The sequence below is a fragment of the Cydia fagiglandana genome, chromosome Z, assembly GCF_963556715.1.
Source record: "Cydia fagiglandana chromosome Z, ilCydFagi1.1, whole genome shotgun sequence".
NCBI classification, from domain to species: Eukaryota; Metazoa; Arthropoda; class Insecta; order Lepidoptera; family Tortricidae; genus Cydia; species Cydia fagiglandana.
In genome coordinates, this window is record NC_085959.1 from 38,891,295 (window position 1) to 38,911,302 (window position 20,008).

Below are 20,008 nucleotides of genomic sequence, written 5' to 3' on the forward strand. Positions count from 1 at the left end.
CGTCTAATTTCACAAACATTGATATATTTACAGTAGAACAAGTATCAAGAATATTTTTCTTATTATCTATAGGTAGGTAAGTTAATCCATGGAAAACATCGTATAGGTAGGTCTACCGTTCAACCGAGGCGGTTAGTAAGAAGGTATTTCATCTACGGACTGGTTAAAGACTGAAGCTGATTTGTATTATGGGGTTAAACCAAGAAAATTTTGCAGCGATTTCGATAGCCCACGCAGTGCAAGTGTTATTTACACGTAAAAATTTCATAGAAGTTTGACGTTTAAAATAACACTTGGACTGCGTTGGCTATCAAAACTCTGCAGACTTTTCTTGGTCTAACTCTAATTAAATATGTAATATAGGTACCTATTAATAAATTAGTTTTAGTCCCAATACTAATTTCTTTACCAACCGCCCGAGATAAGTGGTAGACATATAATTAAATAAATAAAAATAAATAAATATTATAGGACATTCTTACACAGATTGACTAAGTCCCACAGTAAGCTCAAGAAGGCTTGTGTTGTGGGTACTCAGACAACGATATATATAATATACAAATACTTAAATACATAGAAAACACCCATGACTCAGGAACAAATATCTGTATCATCATACAAATAAATGCCCTTACTGGGATTCGAACCCAGGACCATCGGCTTCGCAGGCAGGGTCACTACCCACTAGGCCAGACCGGTCGTCGTAATTTGATTTACCCAAACCTTATGACTATAACATAAGGTGCAAAATAGTAAAATTAAAATTATGAGAGTATTGCCATGGATTTTACAGTGACATCTATTTGTTAGAAATATCACATATTTTCCAGAGATTTCTGCCTCGAGATTCGTTGACTCGCAAAATATCGAGGCATGTGCATTAGTCCACCTTTTCATCGACTGATTAAAATGTACATATCTTATATATAAATTATATATGATATAATTTCAACTGTGTATCAGCTGCTTTTAATTAATTAATATTTATCCCAGAGTAACAATTGAATATAATATTTAATTGCCTGCAAACGTGGACGAATACGCTATTAATTTACGTTATTATTAAAATAAAAAACAATTATATTCACTTTTCGTAGGGAGCTTTCGTATTCACTATTCTATATATTAGAGTGAGACGCATGTATCATCAAATCATCATGCTTGTCTAGAACTATTTAACATTGTAATTTAATGAAGAAAGCAAGAATTAAATCCAATATGCCTCGCGAGGAATGTTACTGTACAACAAATTAGCTACACTGTAAAGCGAAGTATTAACTGCTCGGACTGATCGACTGTTTATTTCTGTCCCACTTCCACTCGCACCTTGTCTAATTATGATAGTGATCATGCATGGATATCATCGCATTTTATCACCTGTCATGTCATGCGTCACTTTCGCATTTTCATATTTGTTAGAAAGTGACAGGCATCTTATTCCTACTGATATTTATTGAGGATAATTTCATCTCTTTTTTCCCTGTATCAATGCACGGTTTATGGGCTTAAACTGATAGGTAGGAACGATCAGCACCAAAGAGATGACGGCGAAATAAATCGTAACACACATTTGTTACCATAGAATGAAGGATGTGGTCAGATATATTTAGCCACTTCGGATGTCACTGTTTGATATCTGTGCAGTCTATATCATAAATATTTACGCATTTCTTTACCTTTATCCCAAATAAAGTCAAAAATGTATACATAGATTTGACTATTGCACAAATGTCGGGGGCTCGAGCGAGGCATTTCACTCGCGAGGCATTAAATTTTATCGCCATGTACTCGCGAGGCATGTATGATGTTCACACTGTGTTTGTTGAAATAGAGATAAACTTTGAATTACTTGGCTAACAGACTCATCAGACGCTTTTAACAACTTAGGCCTAAAATATTTGTCCACATACCTTTTTAACACTTTTTTATTTATGTCGTAGTTAAATATTCCAGTAAAACAGTAACGTTATTTACAATAGTCAAAGATGAAACTATATTTGTGACGTCCCACGAGTAAAGGCACCCATGGCGGTTGACGCTTACGCTATTATTAACACTGCTCCAATACTATTGCGGTGCTATGCGACGTAAAGGGCCAGGTGCCATAAGGTACCCTTTTCCGTGGAACGCCACATTTTTAATTATGTATCTAGATCGCAATAGCAATTTCCGAAAATATTTTTAGAAGGGCCGAGATTATTCAATGTATACGAGTATTGTAGCAAATTGATTTGTTACAAGTAAATGGATTAAAATTTCTGGTACGTCTTTGAACCACTTAAGATATAAATACAAGTGATGTAGGTATATTTTCTTGTGATGTGTGTATAATACAAATTTGACGTTTACAAACAAAAGGTACTTTATTATCGGTTGTCGGTAGGATGATTTCAAATTGAAGCTATATAAATAACGCCTTTTTGACAACCGACAATAAGCACCCTTTTGGTTGAGAATACCACAAATATCTAAACATTATAAGACTTTATTTAATTGCAACAGTTGTTTAGTACTTTTATCCTAAATATTAATTAGTTCAAATATGCCAGGCATACGGTCAGACAACAAAACATCCTTACACATTAATAATGTCGCTACTGAGTAATTTATTTAATGGTTGTAACAGACATTCACAAAAATATATTACCATTTGTCAAAATATACACACGCCAAAGTTAACGTAGGTAAAGAGGAATTAATCATGTTCATGTACAGTCGCAATCAGACATATTTTCATAGGACGTTTGACGTTTAAAATAACACTTGCACTGCCTGTGCTATTAAAATCGTTGCAGACTTATCTTGGTCTAATTCTAACATCAAAGGAAGTTAGACCATTTCACCACGGGCAGTCATAAGTTATTTTGACAGGGAATTATGAGTTACGTTATTGGCCATTTCGAAATGGCTCTTCAACTAATTTAAATACTTCGCAAAACCTCACTTCCCTAACTATAAACGTTCGAGTTTTATGACAGTAAAATTTATTTATGGCATACAATCTAAATATTTAAGTAGAAACATCGAGAAAGGTAAGCTCCAGGTTTCAAAGAGGTATAGAGATTTAGAAATAATTGCTACTAGTTTAAGAGAAAAACGTTGGCACCATTTCCTCTCTGAATATTAACCAGTTCTTCGTTTGGCTTTTTTAGATTTAAAATTATTATTAGAGATATAGGAGCGGCAAAAATTGAAATGTCCTAACTCGTAAAATAACTTAAAAATCCGAGTCTAATATCTAGAGAGGATAATGGGAAGTACGTATGTATGGACGCAGTCGTCCACTTTCCTCTTAAACCTGCGACTAGTCGCAAAGGAACTTTAAGCGTAGCTCTGCGCATGCTCCAAGGTCAAGTTTGCGAACTTATTCCCTTTGTCGACCCAGTTCTTGAGCCGACCTCGCAACTCCTCTAAGCTTTTCGACTTGGCTTTGTTTATCCTCTTGTATTTCACGTCTTTTGGTTTCGTCACGTTCCGATGATTCGACATAACACGGTTGTAGGTTACTACCGGATTGCGTTCCGTTTCCTCGTCGCTTTCTGTAGCTTCGTCGTCTGATGCGGTCTTCTTTGGAACATAGCTGTACGCCCAGGTCTCATTCTTCTTATCATCATCTATGCTTTTGAGCGCTTCGGTTAACACTACGCTTCTCATGCGGAAGTTGTCACGTCTTTGTGTGAGAAGGCTGGTGGATTCGTTCTGTTTTTCTTCGTCCGTCTTATTGTCTTTCATCTCTTTTTCTGTCGAGTTCTGAGCGCTTAGACCTTTCATGGAGTCCGCATCGGCTTCTTCTTCCACGCTGTACACAGTTTCTAAAATCTCAGGACGCCGGAGGAAGCCGTTAGAACGGCGGATAATGCTGTACTTTAAATTAGGATCGATAGCGTCTGAGATGGATCGTACTATGGTGACCGAGTCGGCGTTTCTAAAGCGTGGTACGTGCGGGAGATTACTACAGTCTGAATCGACGTCTTCCATAATGACGGCTGAATCGGAATCGTTGAGACTATCGAAATCGGCGATTTGTGTGTCTTGGAGCATTTCTCTGAAGTCCGGGATGGCTTGTGTTGGTTCTATTCCGTTTTCTAGTAGTTTCGCTTGCAAGGCTTCTATGGCTTTCTGTTGTTTGGCAATGATGGACTCTCTGACGGCGATGATGTTGCAGATTTCCTTCTGTTTTCGGACCAGGCGTGATTCGAAGAGGAGGAGCTGGCTGGAGAGGGATTTGAGCTGGTTGGCCTTCTCTATTTGGAGACGGGAGACGAGGTCTTCTTGGATGCGGTGCGCGCGCCGCCAGGTTAGGAGCTGATGAGCTTGGGCGCGATACTTCATTCTTAGGTCTCTGTAAAGACAAATATTGTATTTAGAAATTTTCCAATTTTTACTAGAAGTAGCAGTAGGACCCGTAATGTAATGCCATACGAGGAGTGGTGAGTGTTTTAGGATCTTTGATTTTGGGCTTAGGAAGTGCCAGATACTTACGTGCTGTCTGGAAGTTTCCGAAATTACGAAAACACATGGAAAAATCTCACAGCCATAGTATTGAAATCGAAATTTTCCATTGCTATAAAAAAAGTTTCCTTTGTTCCCTGTAATTTTTTTCTGAAATTTCCTAGAAGTTTTCCAACTTTTGAAACTTTCCGTAACTAATTTATTTGTATATTTGAAGACTGCTAGAGACATACGCTTATTTGAACTTTTAGGGTATCAGTAGATTACCTAGTGGAGTCGTGGCCTCTACAGGATCCGTAAGGGAGGTCGCTATTAAGGACACGTCGGCCTCCGTAGGACGGTTCCAATCTACCATTATTTACTTATTTGAACTTTTAAGGTATCAGTATGTTACCTAATGGTCCTCCGGGCCTCCTCCAGCGTTGTAGCCTCTATAGGGTCCGTAAGGGAGGCCGCTAGAGACACGTCGGGCTCCGTCGGGCTGTTCAGGGCGGACTCGCTTCGGCTGTGGACAATTATGCTTATCAATATAGAGATACTAGTTTGACAGTTGTTCGGACAGTCAGTTGTTCGGAGCTGTCAAACTTTTGTTCTAACTGACAGGCCGATATCGTCCGGCGGTAAAAATAGTCAGTGTTCGGCTTTAAGCTTTTAAGGTAACAAAATTACATTACCTTTTTAAATTTAGGCAAACGAGCCTACAAATAGTTACTAATCATCAATTTTATTTGTAGAAACCATTGAACTATTATAACTAACGTAGCTAAAAACCGGCAACCGGCTAGTGGCTTGACGTGAACCTTTAAACAAGCAACACTGATAGTCATCCTCCTCTACATCACAAGATTCACCGGAGTGACCTTGTCCACACTTGAAACACCTTGGATTTGAGCGGGACTAGGGTTTGCAATCCGGATCCTAAATGTATGAAATTATCCGGATCTGGATCCGGATCCGCGGATCTTCCCATACATTTCGGATTCGCAAACCCTAAGCGGCACTGATTTTTACCATGCCCATAGCGGCAACAAAGGAAACATTGGACCGTTGGATATATACAGGGTGATTCAGGAGACGTGAGCAGGACTTACACTGCGCATTTCGTAAATTATAAGCAACTGTTTCGTATCAGTATTAGTGGGGTTAACGTTAATTTTCTAGTCGTGTTGAAAAAAAAAGTTATTAATTTATTTACGACATGCATGGTCACCCTAAATTTAGAATACTAAACTACCGATATTCTGTGTCTAATTAAATGTCATCACTGTCATCACGGTCTGGTTACTTTTGAAAACTCGTATCTCACTCAAGTTGACAGTTTATTTTCTTCGTAATCAAAATGCTGTCATTACGGTTAAAGAGGTTTTATGTTTATTAATTAGGTCTTGTAGGGTGACCATGATTGTACAGAATTGAATTTGCCCTCACCAAAAAGTTAAAAAATAGGAAAAAGTGTGGTTGTTTCACCTAAATACGACGGTGATCGATCAATTATCAGTTACTGAGTGTGCAGGATTAGTCCTGCTCACGTCTCATGAATCACCCTGTATATAGTTGAAACCGGCAAGGCCATGTAGCACATGTACACCCGGGTTGGTAATATTTGCCCATCAAAAGTAAGTATGACGGTACCAGTATTCACAAATTGAGTAGTGTTAACAATTTTCCTTTTTCCATAGTAACAATAAATCAATGTAAGAAACAGCAATTTTGCACTTTCCACACGTGACATGATATAAGAAAAATCAATAAGATGGCATAATATAGCCAAATGGCAGCGAAGCTTATTAAACCATATTCATTCTCATGTTTGAGCACTCTGAGGATGATTTCATTAAATGTCGGGAATTTCAAATGTGGTTGTCACTGGATTCTCAGGCTTAATGAGAAGGCACTGCAGAGCTATATGTCACAGATTAAATAATGGTATACGAGACATGCCACTCTCTAAAACACATTTACGGATATTTCACGATATGCAATAGGGTCAGTATGATTACCTGTAAAACTCGATCCTCAGGCTACTTCGTATATTTGACAAATGTAGGTACCTATTTTATCAGGCTCCCAAGTGATCTATTGTATGCTAAATCTAGCAAAAGGACAGGGCAGGAATAAGGACCTCTTCACTATGCACAATTGCACATGGAGCATAAGGACCCTCTCTAGTGGAAAGCCACAAGTTACTTTGAAGTAATTACTTAATTAGTACTACGAGACGGACCTGTTATTTACTTATTATGCGGTGCATATGGTGTATCTGTTAAAGGTTACTAATCTGTGCAAACGCGTGGATCTAATTAAAAATGTAGTACGAGCATCTCGAATAGTCAAACCGGGAACAGTAGACTATTAAATTCAGTAATCGAACAAGCATCTAGTCAAACAAACTTTCACATGGTAGGTAGTAAAACTTGGCTTTCCAATGCAACTAAAATTACATATTCTGTATAGTTCGTTTTTTTTAGCAATAGAAAGAACTTGAAAGAAGGTAAGTGATCTTGACATGTCTTTTAATTGAAAAACGCTTTTTAAATCAGTAACTATTACTTATGAAAGCAGAAGAATATAAATGATCGTATTAGATTCATAATGGTTACATATTTGCCGTAACTTATTTTTAAAATGTGTTTTTCAATTAAAAGACACATCAAGATTGTTTACCTTATTTCTAATGCTAAATAAAAACTTTTTACAAAAAAAAGAAAACCGACTTCAAAAAGGATGAAATAAAATATTATCCTTTTTAAGTCTATGCGTTACCAACTGATATGTTTGAAGTCGGTGCCAAGCCAACTTTTGAAGCATATCATGATTTTGATGTACGTTGTATTGCCTTACAATGAACGTACTTTCTGTAGGTACAGTCGACGTTAAAAATATGTTTACACTTTTCGTCTTATTACAAAGGAGTAAGGTGCAAAAGTGTATAAGACATATCTTTGACGTCGACTGTACCTAAGAACACACGATCAAACCTTCTTGGCACAGTCCGTACCATGTTTGTCGGCACGCAAGCGTGGGATTGGGACTGAAGTTATTTCCCGTCCCTTATTCAGAGGACTACATTTCAAAATATAAAACAATTCAAGGAATTTACGTTCTTGCCAAATTTCACCTAAAGCGGTTCAGTTGTTTAGCCATGAAAAGGCGACAAAGAGGCAGACAGAATTACTTACACATTTATAATAGTTCTAATGGTACAGTTCTAATGGGATTTATAGTCATAAAGCTGATTATTTTTGACGGGTATTCTTTAGTACTTGGCTTGGCACCGACTTCAAACATATCAGTTGGTAACGCATAGACTTAAAAAGGATAATATTTTATTTCATCCTTTTTGAAGTCGGTTTTCTTTTTTTTGTAAAAAGTTTTTATTTTTCCATTTTTAGTTTTAACGCATTGTTAATAGCGCGACGCGTGAATGAAAAACAACATCATGATTAACACTAAATTCGTGTATCTACTTTAATAAATATGTAATCTGGAATTTTCTCGAGTCCGCCTGGGAAATTATAATTCCTGTCACTACACTAAATCCATCCTCCGCCCCGCCACTGACCCAATCCCTCAACCCCCCCGATCACTCAACCTCATAGCGTGTCAACCCCTGATCCATGTACCCCTCGGCCCTGAACCAGCACCCCTTCAACCACCATTACCCGACCCCTTAACTCCTAACCCTAACCCCCGATCAGTAGCCTTACCAGCTTACCAAGAGTTTGACATTGATTTATTCGCTAGCGTGTGTGTAACTTACTTTCTTTGCATCTCGCTCGTACTGGAATATTAGTGCGAGCGAGATGCATAAAAAGTAAGTTACGAAGACGTTAGCGTCGCTAACTTAGCGAATATGTCAATGTCAAACTCGTGGTAAGGCTACACTTGCACTACATCAAATTGGCGGTGTTCGGAAGCAAATGCTCGAGTTACTTTAGAAAACACCGAAATCACTTTACACGTGCCTTTAAAAACTGAGGAGTTCCCTCAATTCCTCATGGATTCCATCATCAGACCAGAACCAAAAATAATACGGAAACACCTTGGAGGCAACTCCTTCCAAACAAAAAAAGAATTACTCAAATCGGATCACAGGTGCCGGAGTAATCGCTGAACATACTACATTTAATAAATCATCATCATTATCATCAAAACAATCATCATCATCAGGTCTACTTCATCAAAGTGGTGGTTTTCTGGAGAAAATGCTCGAGTTGCTTAAGAAAACACCCAAATCACCATGGATGTGCCTTTAAAAATTGAGGAGTTCCCTCAATTCCTCATGGATCCCATCATCAGAACAGAACCAAATTAAAATGGGACCAACTCGGAGGTAGCTCCTTTCAAACAAAAAAAGAATTACTCAAATCGGACTACGGATGTCGGAGTAATCGGTGAACGTACATAGAAAAAAAAAATAGCCACAACCGAATACAGAACCTCCTCCTTCTATGAAATGGAAGTCGGTTAAAAAACGAACTATAGGTATCATTGTCCTAAGCTAAGTAATTAGTTTAGGTTATTTCTGTCCTACCATTTCCAGAGCATCCCGGAAAACTTATAATAAACAAAATAAAAACTAAAACAAAACATAATTAATACACTTATTTTATTAAATATGAAGAGAGAGAGGTACACGGCTAATTGCCATTTGAAAATACCGGGTGTGGCCTGTAATATGAGCAAAAAATTTAACTGTAGACTGTACTCCTCATACTGATCAACATTTGTTCAGCGACTTTAAAAAATAACTTGTGGTTTGATTTTTAATACACTTTAAAGTTTATTCTAAGACGCAATGTATTGCGAATTTTGTTATGTTTAAGGAGTGACAAGCAACGTCAATCACAATAATATGGCGTGGCGATGGCGTCCATTGAAGATAATATAGGTATTTATTTTGTATGAAAAATAGATAGTCTAAATACTTCATAATTTTTAAAAGTTGTTGGACAAAAGTATCACCGTTTGTACAATCTATGTTTTAATTATTTGCTCGTGTTACAGGCCACACCCCATATATAATTACAAAGTAAGTACATTACAGTAAGTACACAGGTAAGTTATTGAAAAAATTACAAATAAAGGTTAGTACATAATTATTATCTGTATATTTCAATTCCAACAGGTGATTTCCGGGTTAAAAAAAACCATGTAATGTACATTATTTTTCACCACACCAGCTCGGAAAGGCTTACTTTGCACTTCGAAAACTGATAGCAAAGTTGCATTTTATTCACATGTGAGGCAAAGTAATCAAATGCAAATTTTGAGTTGTTTTCTTATTTTGCTGGCAGAATTGACGTTTAAATGATGATTTTGGATGGTAAATATTTAATCACATTCATTTGGATTTGATTTTGTTTGTCATTTTACATTTAATATTTGCTATGGGTTGGTGTGGTGAAAAAATTTGTGTTTCACTCAGGGGCAAATTTTGTTTAACCCTCGTGCTTTGAAACCCTCGCAACGCTCAAGATTCCATTTTTGGAAATTTGGAATCTTTAGCTTGTTCGGGTATCAATATTAGCACGAACGGTTAAACAACAACTTTGCCCCCATGTAAAACAAATAACTATTAATTTCATATTAAATTATTTGCACCTAAATCCGTTTCATAAATACTTTTAGGTATTTTGATTTTAGTATAGCTATATTTTTATGTCGTACACCGAAAGGCAACCATGGACCATAGACTTATTACCTAAACTGACGCCTTATGTTAACACATGATGACGAAATAAATAAATCTTTGTTATAAAAATGTGTATCATTACAGGAGTAACTGAATAAGAAAGCGCCTACGAAATAATAAAAGGCAATGTGCACATTTTGCGACTCGTCTTCTAAAGTACAGGCATTTCACTTAAACGACGCGTGTCAGTTTCCGTGCGCATCAAATGACTGTTCCAAAAAAAGCATTTATATTTGCTTACCGGGTCGTTCCACCCTCCTGCATCACATACATGTATCTTTTTGTAAAATACATATTTTTAGAGCACCGTACAAAACTTTGTTTTTAGGGTTCCGTACCCAAAGGATAAAACGGGACCCTATTACTAAGACTTCGCTGTCCGTCCGTCCGTCCGTCCGTCTGTCTGTCACCAGGCTGTATCTCACGAACCGTGCTAGCTATCACGGATACAGTTGAAATTTTCACAGATGATGTATTTCTGTTGCCGCTATAACAACAAATACTAAAAACAGAATAAAATAAAGATTTAAGTGGGGCTCCCATACAGCAAACGTGATTTTTGACCAAAGTTAAGCAACGTCGGGCGTGGTCAGTACTTGGATGGGTGACCGTTTTCTTTTTGCATTTTTTTCCGTTTTTTTCTTGCTTTATGGTACGGAACCCTTAGTGCGCGAGTCCGACTCGCACTTGCCCGGTTTTTTAATGAAGGCTACAATGAAAAGTCATTAAGAGGAAACTAAAGATAAGGCGCGTTGCGAGAAACTTCCGATGGAAGATAATAGCCGTCGCGCGGGTTTTTACCTTTTAGTTTGACACTATTTTGAAAATAACTATATATAACCACAGTTTTAAAGTTTTGCTCTTCAGATCCTTCGGATTTATCATTAGCTATTTTATAATTATATAAGTGCTATGTTATGCAGGGTAGCAAAACATAAATGAGAACTAAGACGTATTTTCGTAATTACTTTCTATCGAGACAACTTGAATTTATTGTAGTTTCTGTCCGTGTGAATTTTTTAATGGTGTTAAAATTTGGGTGTAAATTATAAAAGCTACAATTTTGCTTTATTTTTAGTGTTCCGTACAAAACTTTGTTTACGGAACACTTATGGGATCACTTCGGTCTTGCAAATCAGTTAAATACGTTTTTCTCAGAGACCGTTTGACATAGATACCTAAAATTTGGAACAGTTATAGCAATTACCACCACTCATATTGTAAATAAGTCAAAACTGCTTATTTCTTATTAAAGGGGGAAATTTAGGGGGTTGAGAGGGGTAGGCTGAAACTTTTTTCATTTGTAAGAATCGTGTGGGGTACCATTAGAAAGCTTGCAAAAAATTGAGTCGATGGACTGATTTTGACTTCATTTTAGACTGCAATAGTTTCGTCAAAAAATGCATTTAAAGTTGCAAGTTTTCATACAAAAATTTTCACCTCTGTCCTGGCGATTTTAGCGAAAACTATAGCTAACAGGCAGCTGACCAGTCAATACCCAACTTAAAGAAGCATGGAGACGGCGGGAAAATTATCAGCTTAACTTTATCTTTATTAGTTTTTCAACTGCAGCTTGACCTTTGGTTGCTTAGGGCTAGCTAACTGATGCTTACACTGGTCAATTCATATTTAGCGAGAAACATCCTTAGTTAAAACTTTGGCATTGAAATTTATGACTTATGTCTTTGACACAAAGTTTAATCCTGCTTGCTTATTTTTGTGGGATATTTAATTTTATCTCAATAGCCTACTATAAGTATGAGAGACATCTACAAAATACGACCTTATTATATTGCAAATAAGTTTCAATTTCGAACGGGCTTTCCAACCAATGGACTAGGCATCTCAAAAATCTGAAAAATTCAAATTAAGAATTCCGTTCTTGACTGTCGTTGTGTTTTTTTTTCCACAATAGGACACATAGAGTTAGTAAGGCGTATAGAGATAATAAAGTCATTTAATATTTATGAACAGCTTTGGCCTCATGTATAGATTTTATTGAGAGTATCTGATTCGTCGAAACAATATACACAATATTCCTTTTCATTAAGTACCATTACATTTCTGTATTAATTGTATAATTATAATATCTATTAATTATATTCAGTACTTATGTATAATTTTGAACGGATCGGTGAGCAACAAGATTCAGGGCTATAACCGCGAAAATAGAAGTTCACAAATTGCGAGCATTTTTCTCTGTCACTCTAATTACGCCTTCATTGGAGTAAAAGAGAAAGATCCCCGCAAATTGCGAATTTCGGTTTTCGCGGTAGCCCCTCAGTCCAGTTACGAGAAAATAATTTTGGAAGACATTAATAGTATATGACAGTTAAATATCACAGTTTTTAGAAACAAAGGTAAAATTGACGAAATATTTAAAGTAAGCCGATCTTGTTTTTAGCAGTTCTAAATAATATTAAAGTCTATATATATATGGCATAAAAAAATAATGAGTTCTAAATTCAAATTGAAGGAGTATACATCTAAGGTAATGAGTTCTAAATTCAAATTGAAGGAGTATACATGTAAGGTATTATAGGCCAAGCGCGCACCACGATTTTAATTTTTGCGACACGATTTTAGAATCGCGCTGTTAATATATCGCAGAAAATTCACTGCGCGCACTGCGATGAAAAACTCGACGATTTGTTCATTCTCAACATGGATTTCGTACCAGTCGCTTGTCATGAAACGTGTCTTTAATATGCGATTGCTGTATGACTTTGAGCATTTATAACACAAAGGTGATCCCCGTCTATTTCCATAATTAAATGGTCAACATCTAGCGGCTCATTTTGAGACTCCATTGGAGATGCAGGTGCCGAGATGTTGGGGTTTGGAGAGCGAAATGCCGACTGAGGTCCGGCCGGGGTGCGATTTTATTATCATAGTGCGCGCGGGGCCATACAACTCCGCATGCTGCAATTCACTTTGCGACAATCGCGTCGCGAACAATCGCGGAAAAATGTGACAAATCACAATTTTAAAATCGCAGCGATTTTTTGTCGCATATGCGCGCACTAACATATAAACACATACGTTGCATTTCTGCGACAAAATTATCGCAGGACAAAAAATCGTGGTGCGCGCTTGGCCTTACTCTAAATTATTATAATACATCAAGCATTCGCGAGATGCTCGACTTCGGTATTCAAACACAAAGCAATAGTACAAGAATCTAACTAAATGCAAAGGCCGAAGGAGCGATTCGAAGATCCGAAGCGTCCTACAGACGCGCGCCTCCCGTAACTTTTCCAAGTATTTTTAATTTTTTAAGTACAAGTGTCTAAGTCGCAAGATCCAAAGGCTGAAGTCGCATTGGGCCGAAAGCCCGAAGCATCCAGGAGGTCAGTTCTAAACACAGGTAATTAATACAAGTGTCTAAATGCGGAGGCCGGAGGCCCGAAGCCTGCAAGATGTCAGTGGTTAAACACAGAACTGACAGCCTGGACGCTTCGGGCCTTCGGCCCTACGCGGAGCTCGGGCTTCGGCCTTCGCATTTAGATACTTATACTTTTGTTCTGTGTTTAAGTACTAACATCCTGGACGCTTCGGGCCTTCGGCCCTACGCGGAGCTCGGCCTTCGGCTTTCGCATTTAGACACTTGTACTATTGCTCTGTGCTAAAGCGATGACATTTTGCTAAAGCTCGGCCTTCGGCCTTCGCACTTAGACACTTTGTACTATTATTCTTTGTGTGTAGTTGAATACGGTAACCTAAAAACAGGCAAACAACCTCTGTAAAATGTAACGATGCGAGCGGTACGGCTACCATCAGTTTGGCATTGACATAAACGCTACCGTGGGCGTGAACGTAATTTACTTTCTATGCATCTCGCTCGTACTGACATATTAGTGCGAAAGAGATATACCTATAGGAAGTAAATTACGTTCACGATATCGTTTATGTCAATGCCAAACTGATGGTAGCCGTACGGAACACTAAATGCCTCGAGCTATCTCGGGCTTGGCCAAATTATTTTATTCTCATTTCCTGGTTTTACGGGCTCTTAAAGGTTATTGCTATGTATGATTAATTGATTGTTACCCTTCTTTTGAACCATACTGAAAGTGCTACTGTGTATAATATGTATACTGTAACCCGAGTGCTACAAATCAAATTACACGGTGGCTCAGAGGCGGTTCAGTCGGTTCCTATATCAGGTAGAAATTGCACTAATAGGTGACATCCGAAATTACTCACCAAATTGGAGTGTTTCTAATGGCTCCTCTACACGATGGACCAACGCCGGCCACTCCAAGGGACGCATTTATGCGTTAGAGGGAGCAAGTGATATTGCTATCTCATTCTACCGCATGGCTGCGTCGCTTGGAGTGGCCGGCGTTGGCCCATCGTGTAGAGAAGCCATTAAAGAAGTTTATGTGATTGCTGCATAATGAAAGGCATTAAAACACGAGCGTGGGTTTATGAAACGAGCGAAGTGAGTTTCATCAAAGGGTCACACGAGTGTTTTAATGCCTAATTATGTACAGTTACATACACTGCTTTACTTAACACGCATAATTATTATAATATGCTCTCTATGATGTGTTCAAGAGTCGCAAGTTACGACCGGCATTGATCAACTCACGACCCTCAAGGAATACGACGCAAGGAGGAAGATAAACGGGGCCTACCGCGAACCACGTACGACATGTTGCCTCCCTGTCACACTTACGTACGAATTTACAAGTGCGACAGAGAGGCAACACGTCGAAAGAGGTTCGCGGTAGGCCCGCAGATTGGGGCGTAACATAAACCGCCCTTAGGTATTCAAAATAGTGGTAGCAAACATCGAAACACGTTAAATCCTATTAAACTTTAACAAGTGCTTTGACCGGCTTACGCGTCGTGACTATTTTGTACACTACAAAGTAGTAATTGGGCCACTCTCTATAGACATTGGTTACTTATCGATCCGTTTTCATTGCTCTAATGAGTAAACTGGAAGCCCCTCATAATCGGTAGGTCCCTAAATATATTAAAATTAGAACATTAATATGTGACATGTTGTTAGATGGGTCAAATATGTGCGAGATTGTAAGTGATTGTAGATAAGTAAGTACCTAGGTTATTCACCCCCCAAAAAAGGGGGAGGCCTATGTTCAGCAGTGGACGTCTTATGGCTGAGATGATGATGATGACCTAGGTTATATTATACTATAGGTATATATTATACTTTGTGTGATAAATAATTTGACTCCTATCAGAATCTAAAGAGATGATCCTATGTAGAAATAAGAAAAAAAATCAAATCTAAATAAATGGCCCAAATCAGCTTGATATTTTTAAAGCTCAAAAGCCGGCCGTGCTTTAGCTGCTGGCATATCGTGGTGTATGTATGTATATCTATGGTATCTACAACCTTAAACCTATTCGGGGCCGCTGGCGTAAAATTACTTGGCTGTAACGGGAGTTCCACGCCAAGGAGTACGCGCAAGGCATAGGCTGTAGCGAGAGCGGGAGCGGTATTGTGTTAAGAGCCCTTCAACGTGCACACTAGCGCCACAGCTAAATAATCGTGATTATTTAAATTTAACGAAATATATTGAAAAAAGGGGGCCGCTACGTACTGTATTGTGTATTTAAGTACCTTTTGAATACATCAAACTAGTTTTTATGTTGCTGGTTTCGTCGATCTAGGAACTCAAAACAAAAACGGCCGTTTTAACTTTGGACGCATAGAATGACGAATCCAGCAACATAAAAACTAGTCTGATGTATTCAAAAGGTACTTACATGCACAATACAGTACGTAGCGGCCCCCTTTTTTCAATATCTTTCGTTAAATTTAAATAATCACGATTATTTAGCTGTGGCGCTAGTGTGCACATTGAAGGGCTCTTAAGATAACACTTTGCACAAAAAATTGTTATTCCAAAACAAGTCTCCGATCGACATAGACTTTGAAATTCGCGGCAGCATTGCAGTTGGCAGTAATATCGCACTGCAAGTAATGCTGGTGTAGTGTGAATCCGACCGGCACCTTTATTCTGTGATTCCGCCGCCGCCTTTGCCTTAATCCTCAGGTGCAATTTAAGCATCAACATACCGTGTCTCCCTCCCACACTTTATAATATAACTTATGCAGCTAAATCGAAACTCGAGTTCTTTTCGAGTTAGAGACCCCGTCCGTTATAAAGACTTGGGTCCTTTTCAGAGAACTCTAATTTTTTACAAAAATATTCAAAGTATGGGTATAAAAAAACTGTCCTCAGTTTGGCGGAACATAAATATGTAAATACACTGTAAGTTTTTTTGCGATAAAAAAAATAACAACTTTTTAATATGTCTACAACATTCCCATGGTAACGCGAAGTATTTTTAAGGACGCACATATATATACTTAAATGATATTCGTAGTATGTACGGTCAAGCAAGGAATATAATTTCAGTACAATGTCGTTCCTTAAATTTTTTTTTATTATTTATTTATTAATACACAGTACAGAGCTTAAATCTATATAGATCCCTGCAAAACTGTAAAAAGTTATCACAGTGACAATCAGGGGTCAAAGTCGGCATGTACAACTGTCATGGCTCCTCTACACGATGGGCCAACACCGGCCACTCCAAGGGACGCATTTATGCGTTAGAGGGAGCATGTGATATTGCTATCTCATTCTACCGCATGGCTGCGTCCCCTGGAGTGGCCGGCGTTGGCCCATATCGTGTAGAGGAGCTATCAGATTTCGCATCCACGATAAATCAACAGTTGATTGTATTGCATGTCTTAATTCGATCCACTGTGGACAATATCATTTGGTACAACCAAAACTCAACAAAACTAAACTCGGGGTGGTTCGGTTTGGTTTGGTTGTCACCAAACTGTGGTTTGCTAATGTCGAATTTTGACATTGTACGTATTCGAGAACTTATGAGGGGTCGTACAAAAAGTGCGGATGACGTCAAACCACTTATAGGATGATTTCTAATAGTATTTTTGATTTTCATAAACAATTATCACTTATCATTTATCAACCTCTTTATTAAACGATATCGCCACTTGAAATGAGTAAGTACGTTTTTGACTGACACATTGTCAATCAGATGAACAATAAATTGACTTCGTTATTGTTTAGCTATTGTATCTTCACGATTATATTTAGCTAAAATTTATATTTACTAATGTATAAGAAAACGCTCTAAAATGTCATCTTTACTCGAATATTGTGGCAATTTTCCGTTTTTGGAGGTACGTGACAAACACGTATACTGCTCTTGCTGTAATCAAGATATACCAACGAAGGTAAGCAATATTAAAAGACATTTATTCGTGAAATTTATTTTATTCACTACATCACCCTACCACCTGTATTATTAATTCCATGGATTTATTTACGATTATTTTGTTACTTCATGAATACTACTTTGTGACATGTCACACGGAAGTTTAAAGGCTGGCGTCCACTAGACTCGCCGAGTCGAGTCGAAACGCGTAGCCGCAGAAATTCGCCTGACGAGCAATACGCGCGGAGAGTCGAATCGGGCGCGCCGCGGCTATTCGTCAATGGACGCAGTTGCATAGAAAATATAGGAGGCGAATTATTACGATTCGATTCGATTCGCCTCGGCGAGTCTAGTGGACGCCAGCCTTAAATACAAACTCAAATATCATCCTGTGTGCAAGATTACGTCATTTTTACGTCATCCGCACTTTTTGTCCGACCCCTGCTTATGATGTTTCTCACATCAACGGGATATTAACACGATACGTCAAACATCGCTTGTCGAATAGGTTATCAACTTATCACAGTGACAATCAATATGAAAAGTCGTAAAAAAATCTGCAGCGATTTTGATAGCCCACGCAGTGCAAGTGTCATTTTAATCGTCAAACTCCTATGAAATTATAGAATAGAATAGAATAGAATAGAATAGAATAGAATAGAATAGAATAGAATAGAATAGAATATAATAGAATAGAATAGAATAGAATAGAATAGAATAGAATAGAATAGAATAGAATAGAATAGAATAGAATAGAATAGAATAGAATAGAATAGAATAGAATAGAATAGAATAGAATAGAATAGAATAGAATAGAATAGAATAGAATAGAATAGAATAGAATAGAATAGAATAGAATAGAATGCGACTATAGGGACTTCACACTATTGTCACTGTCACAAGGTACGAAACGGTATCTACTGAAATTGAATTCCTTGACCATACATACGAGATACGAGTATTATGGCGTGTCCGTCCAGTGTAGAGATGCATAATGGATAGTTGTTTGGCTGAATACCGGATACCGGATGTTCGACCTGAACATCGGCCGAATATTCGGCCGGATGAACTATGCCTACTTTAGTTCTTAAGGTGCGCATTGTGCAGATTTTGACCTGTTTTGTACTGAACCGCGCGAACACATTTCTGGTTCCAAAAAGAGTGCGCGTGCGAGTGGAATGTTTAAATTATTTTAAAATAATAAATGAGTACGATTATGACCGTGAGTGTTTCTTAAATCCAATTTGTTTACTCCGGAATTAAGCAAAGTTACTATCCGGATGTTAAAATAACGGCCGGATAGGCCGGATACCGGATAGTAACCGAATATCCGGTGCATCTCTAGTGCAGTGCCCAGCCTGTGAATTGTACAAAGCTTGAGCAGTCAGCGTCGGTTGACCGCTTCCCGGGCGGCCAACGGAAACGCATTCAACCAAGACACGACAGCTGGGGAACGGGGAACTGTTACTTAAAGTTGATATTCCATTGACTATAAACTGGGGAACTTTAAATTATATACTTCGTAAAATAAATGGTAATGATAATAATAACTCAGCTTTCTCGCGCAGTGAATTGCAATTGCAATCGCTGCCGCCGCCTGTATGTTGGGCACCCTCACCCTGATAGGTATTGTTAATTTTTAGTTTTAGTTATTTTAATTGTAGTTATAGTTTTATATTCCTGTTTATGTACTACTACTACTTTGTTGGCTTTGTTGGTGGTGCCTGTTTATGCCCTTTTATAATTTATTTTAAGAAGCTAGAGTGAAGTGATATATGTATTACTTTGATTTCAAGAAAAGTAATGAATAAGGACATAAAGTGCCTCGATTCCCGTTTTTTGGGTAAGTTGAGGAACAAACACAGCATGAAGATGAGAAACCAAAATGGCACTGACAGATTTTAAATATACTCGTATTGTATAACGTAGTCTGTATTGATCTAAAATGCAACATCTAGCGTAGGTACTCGTGTAGGTAGGTATTGTAGGATAGGTATTGTATAGATATTGTAGGTATAGTACCTACATATTGCCGACTATTTATTAAGTAACAAACCGAATATTAGAATGTTCCTGTTTCTAGTCAAAGTGTTTTCCGTCTTAACTCTTAACTTAATCAAGAATAGATGACATCAAGTGTAATTTCGCCATTCATTTAGTATGTCATGCATCTGCATATACTGTTTCGGCGTTTTAATTAAGGCTAATTTTATTAAGTGGACGAACTCCAAACTCACCTAAGGCTAGTTGGTTTCATACGAATATACAATTTATTTCTATATATTTTACGCCTAGAATGGCTTGGGTAAATTGTAGACTTGGGTAATTATTTCTCAGAGACAGAATTACGTTTAATTACATATGATTGGCGTCCATATTGTTTACATTCGACCGGTTATTCAAGCGGTAATTATTGCGTTTGTACATTCAAAGAGCTTTCACTTAGGGACACAGACACCGCTTTAAGAGGGGGCGTAGAGGCAGGAAATTAGAAAGGGACAAAAAGATAAGGCGCGCCGCGCGAAGTTTGCGACGGAAAATTTGACAGTTGCGTGGCTTTTAACGTTTTAAGTCGACAGTCCGCGACAGTCGTTGGCGACAGTTCACAGATCAGCCCAAGTACCTATA

General features: G+C 37.9%; 1 protein-coding gene across 1 annotated transcript in view; it reads right to left on the minus strand.

Moving 5' to 3' along the window:
- Positions 1–710: 710 nt before the first annotated feature.
- LOC134678407 (uncharacterized) overlaps positions 711–20,008 on the minus strand; it is a 176,069-nt gene continuing 156,771 nt past the window's right edge. Inside the window, exons 3-4 of the mRNA XM_063536978.1 lie at positions 4,847–4,957; positions 711–4,342 (exon numbers count right to left, since the gene is read on the minus strand). Coding sequence (XP_063393048.1) covers positions 3,322–4,342; positions 4,847–4,957 — 1,132 coding nt within the window. The 3' untranslated portion in view covers positions 711–3,321. The remainder of the gene's footprint in view (positions 4,343–4,846; positions 4,958–20,008) is intronic.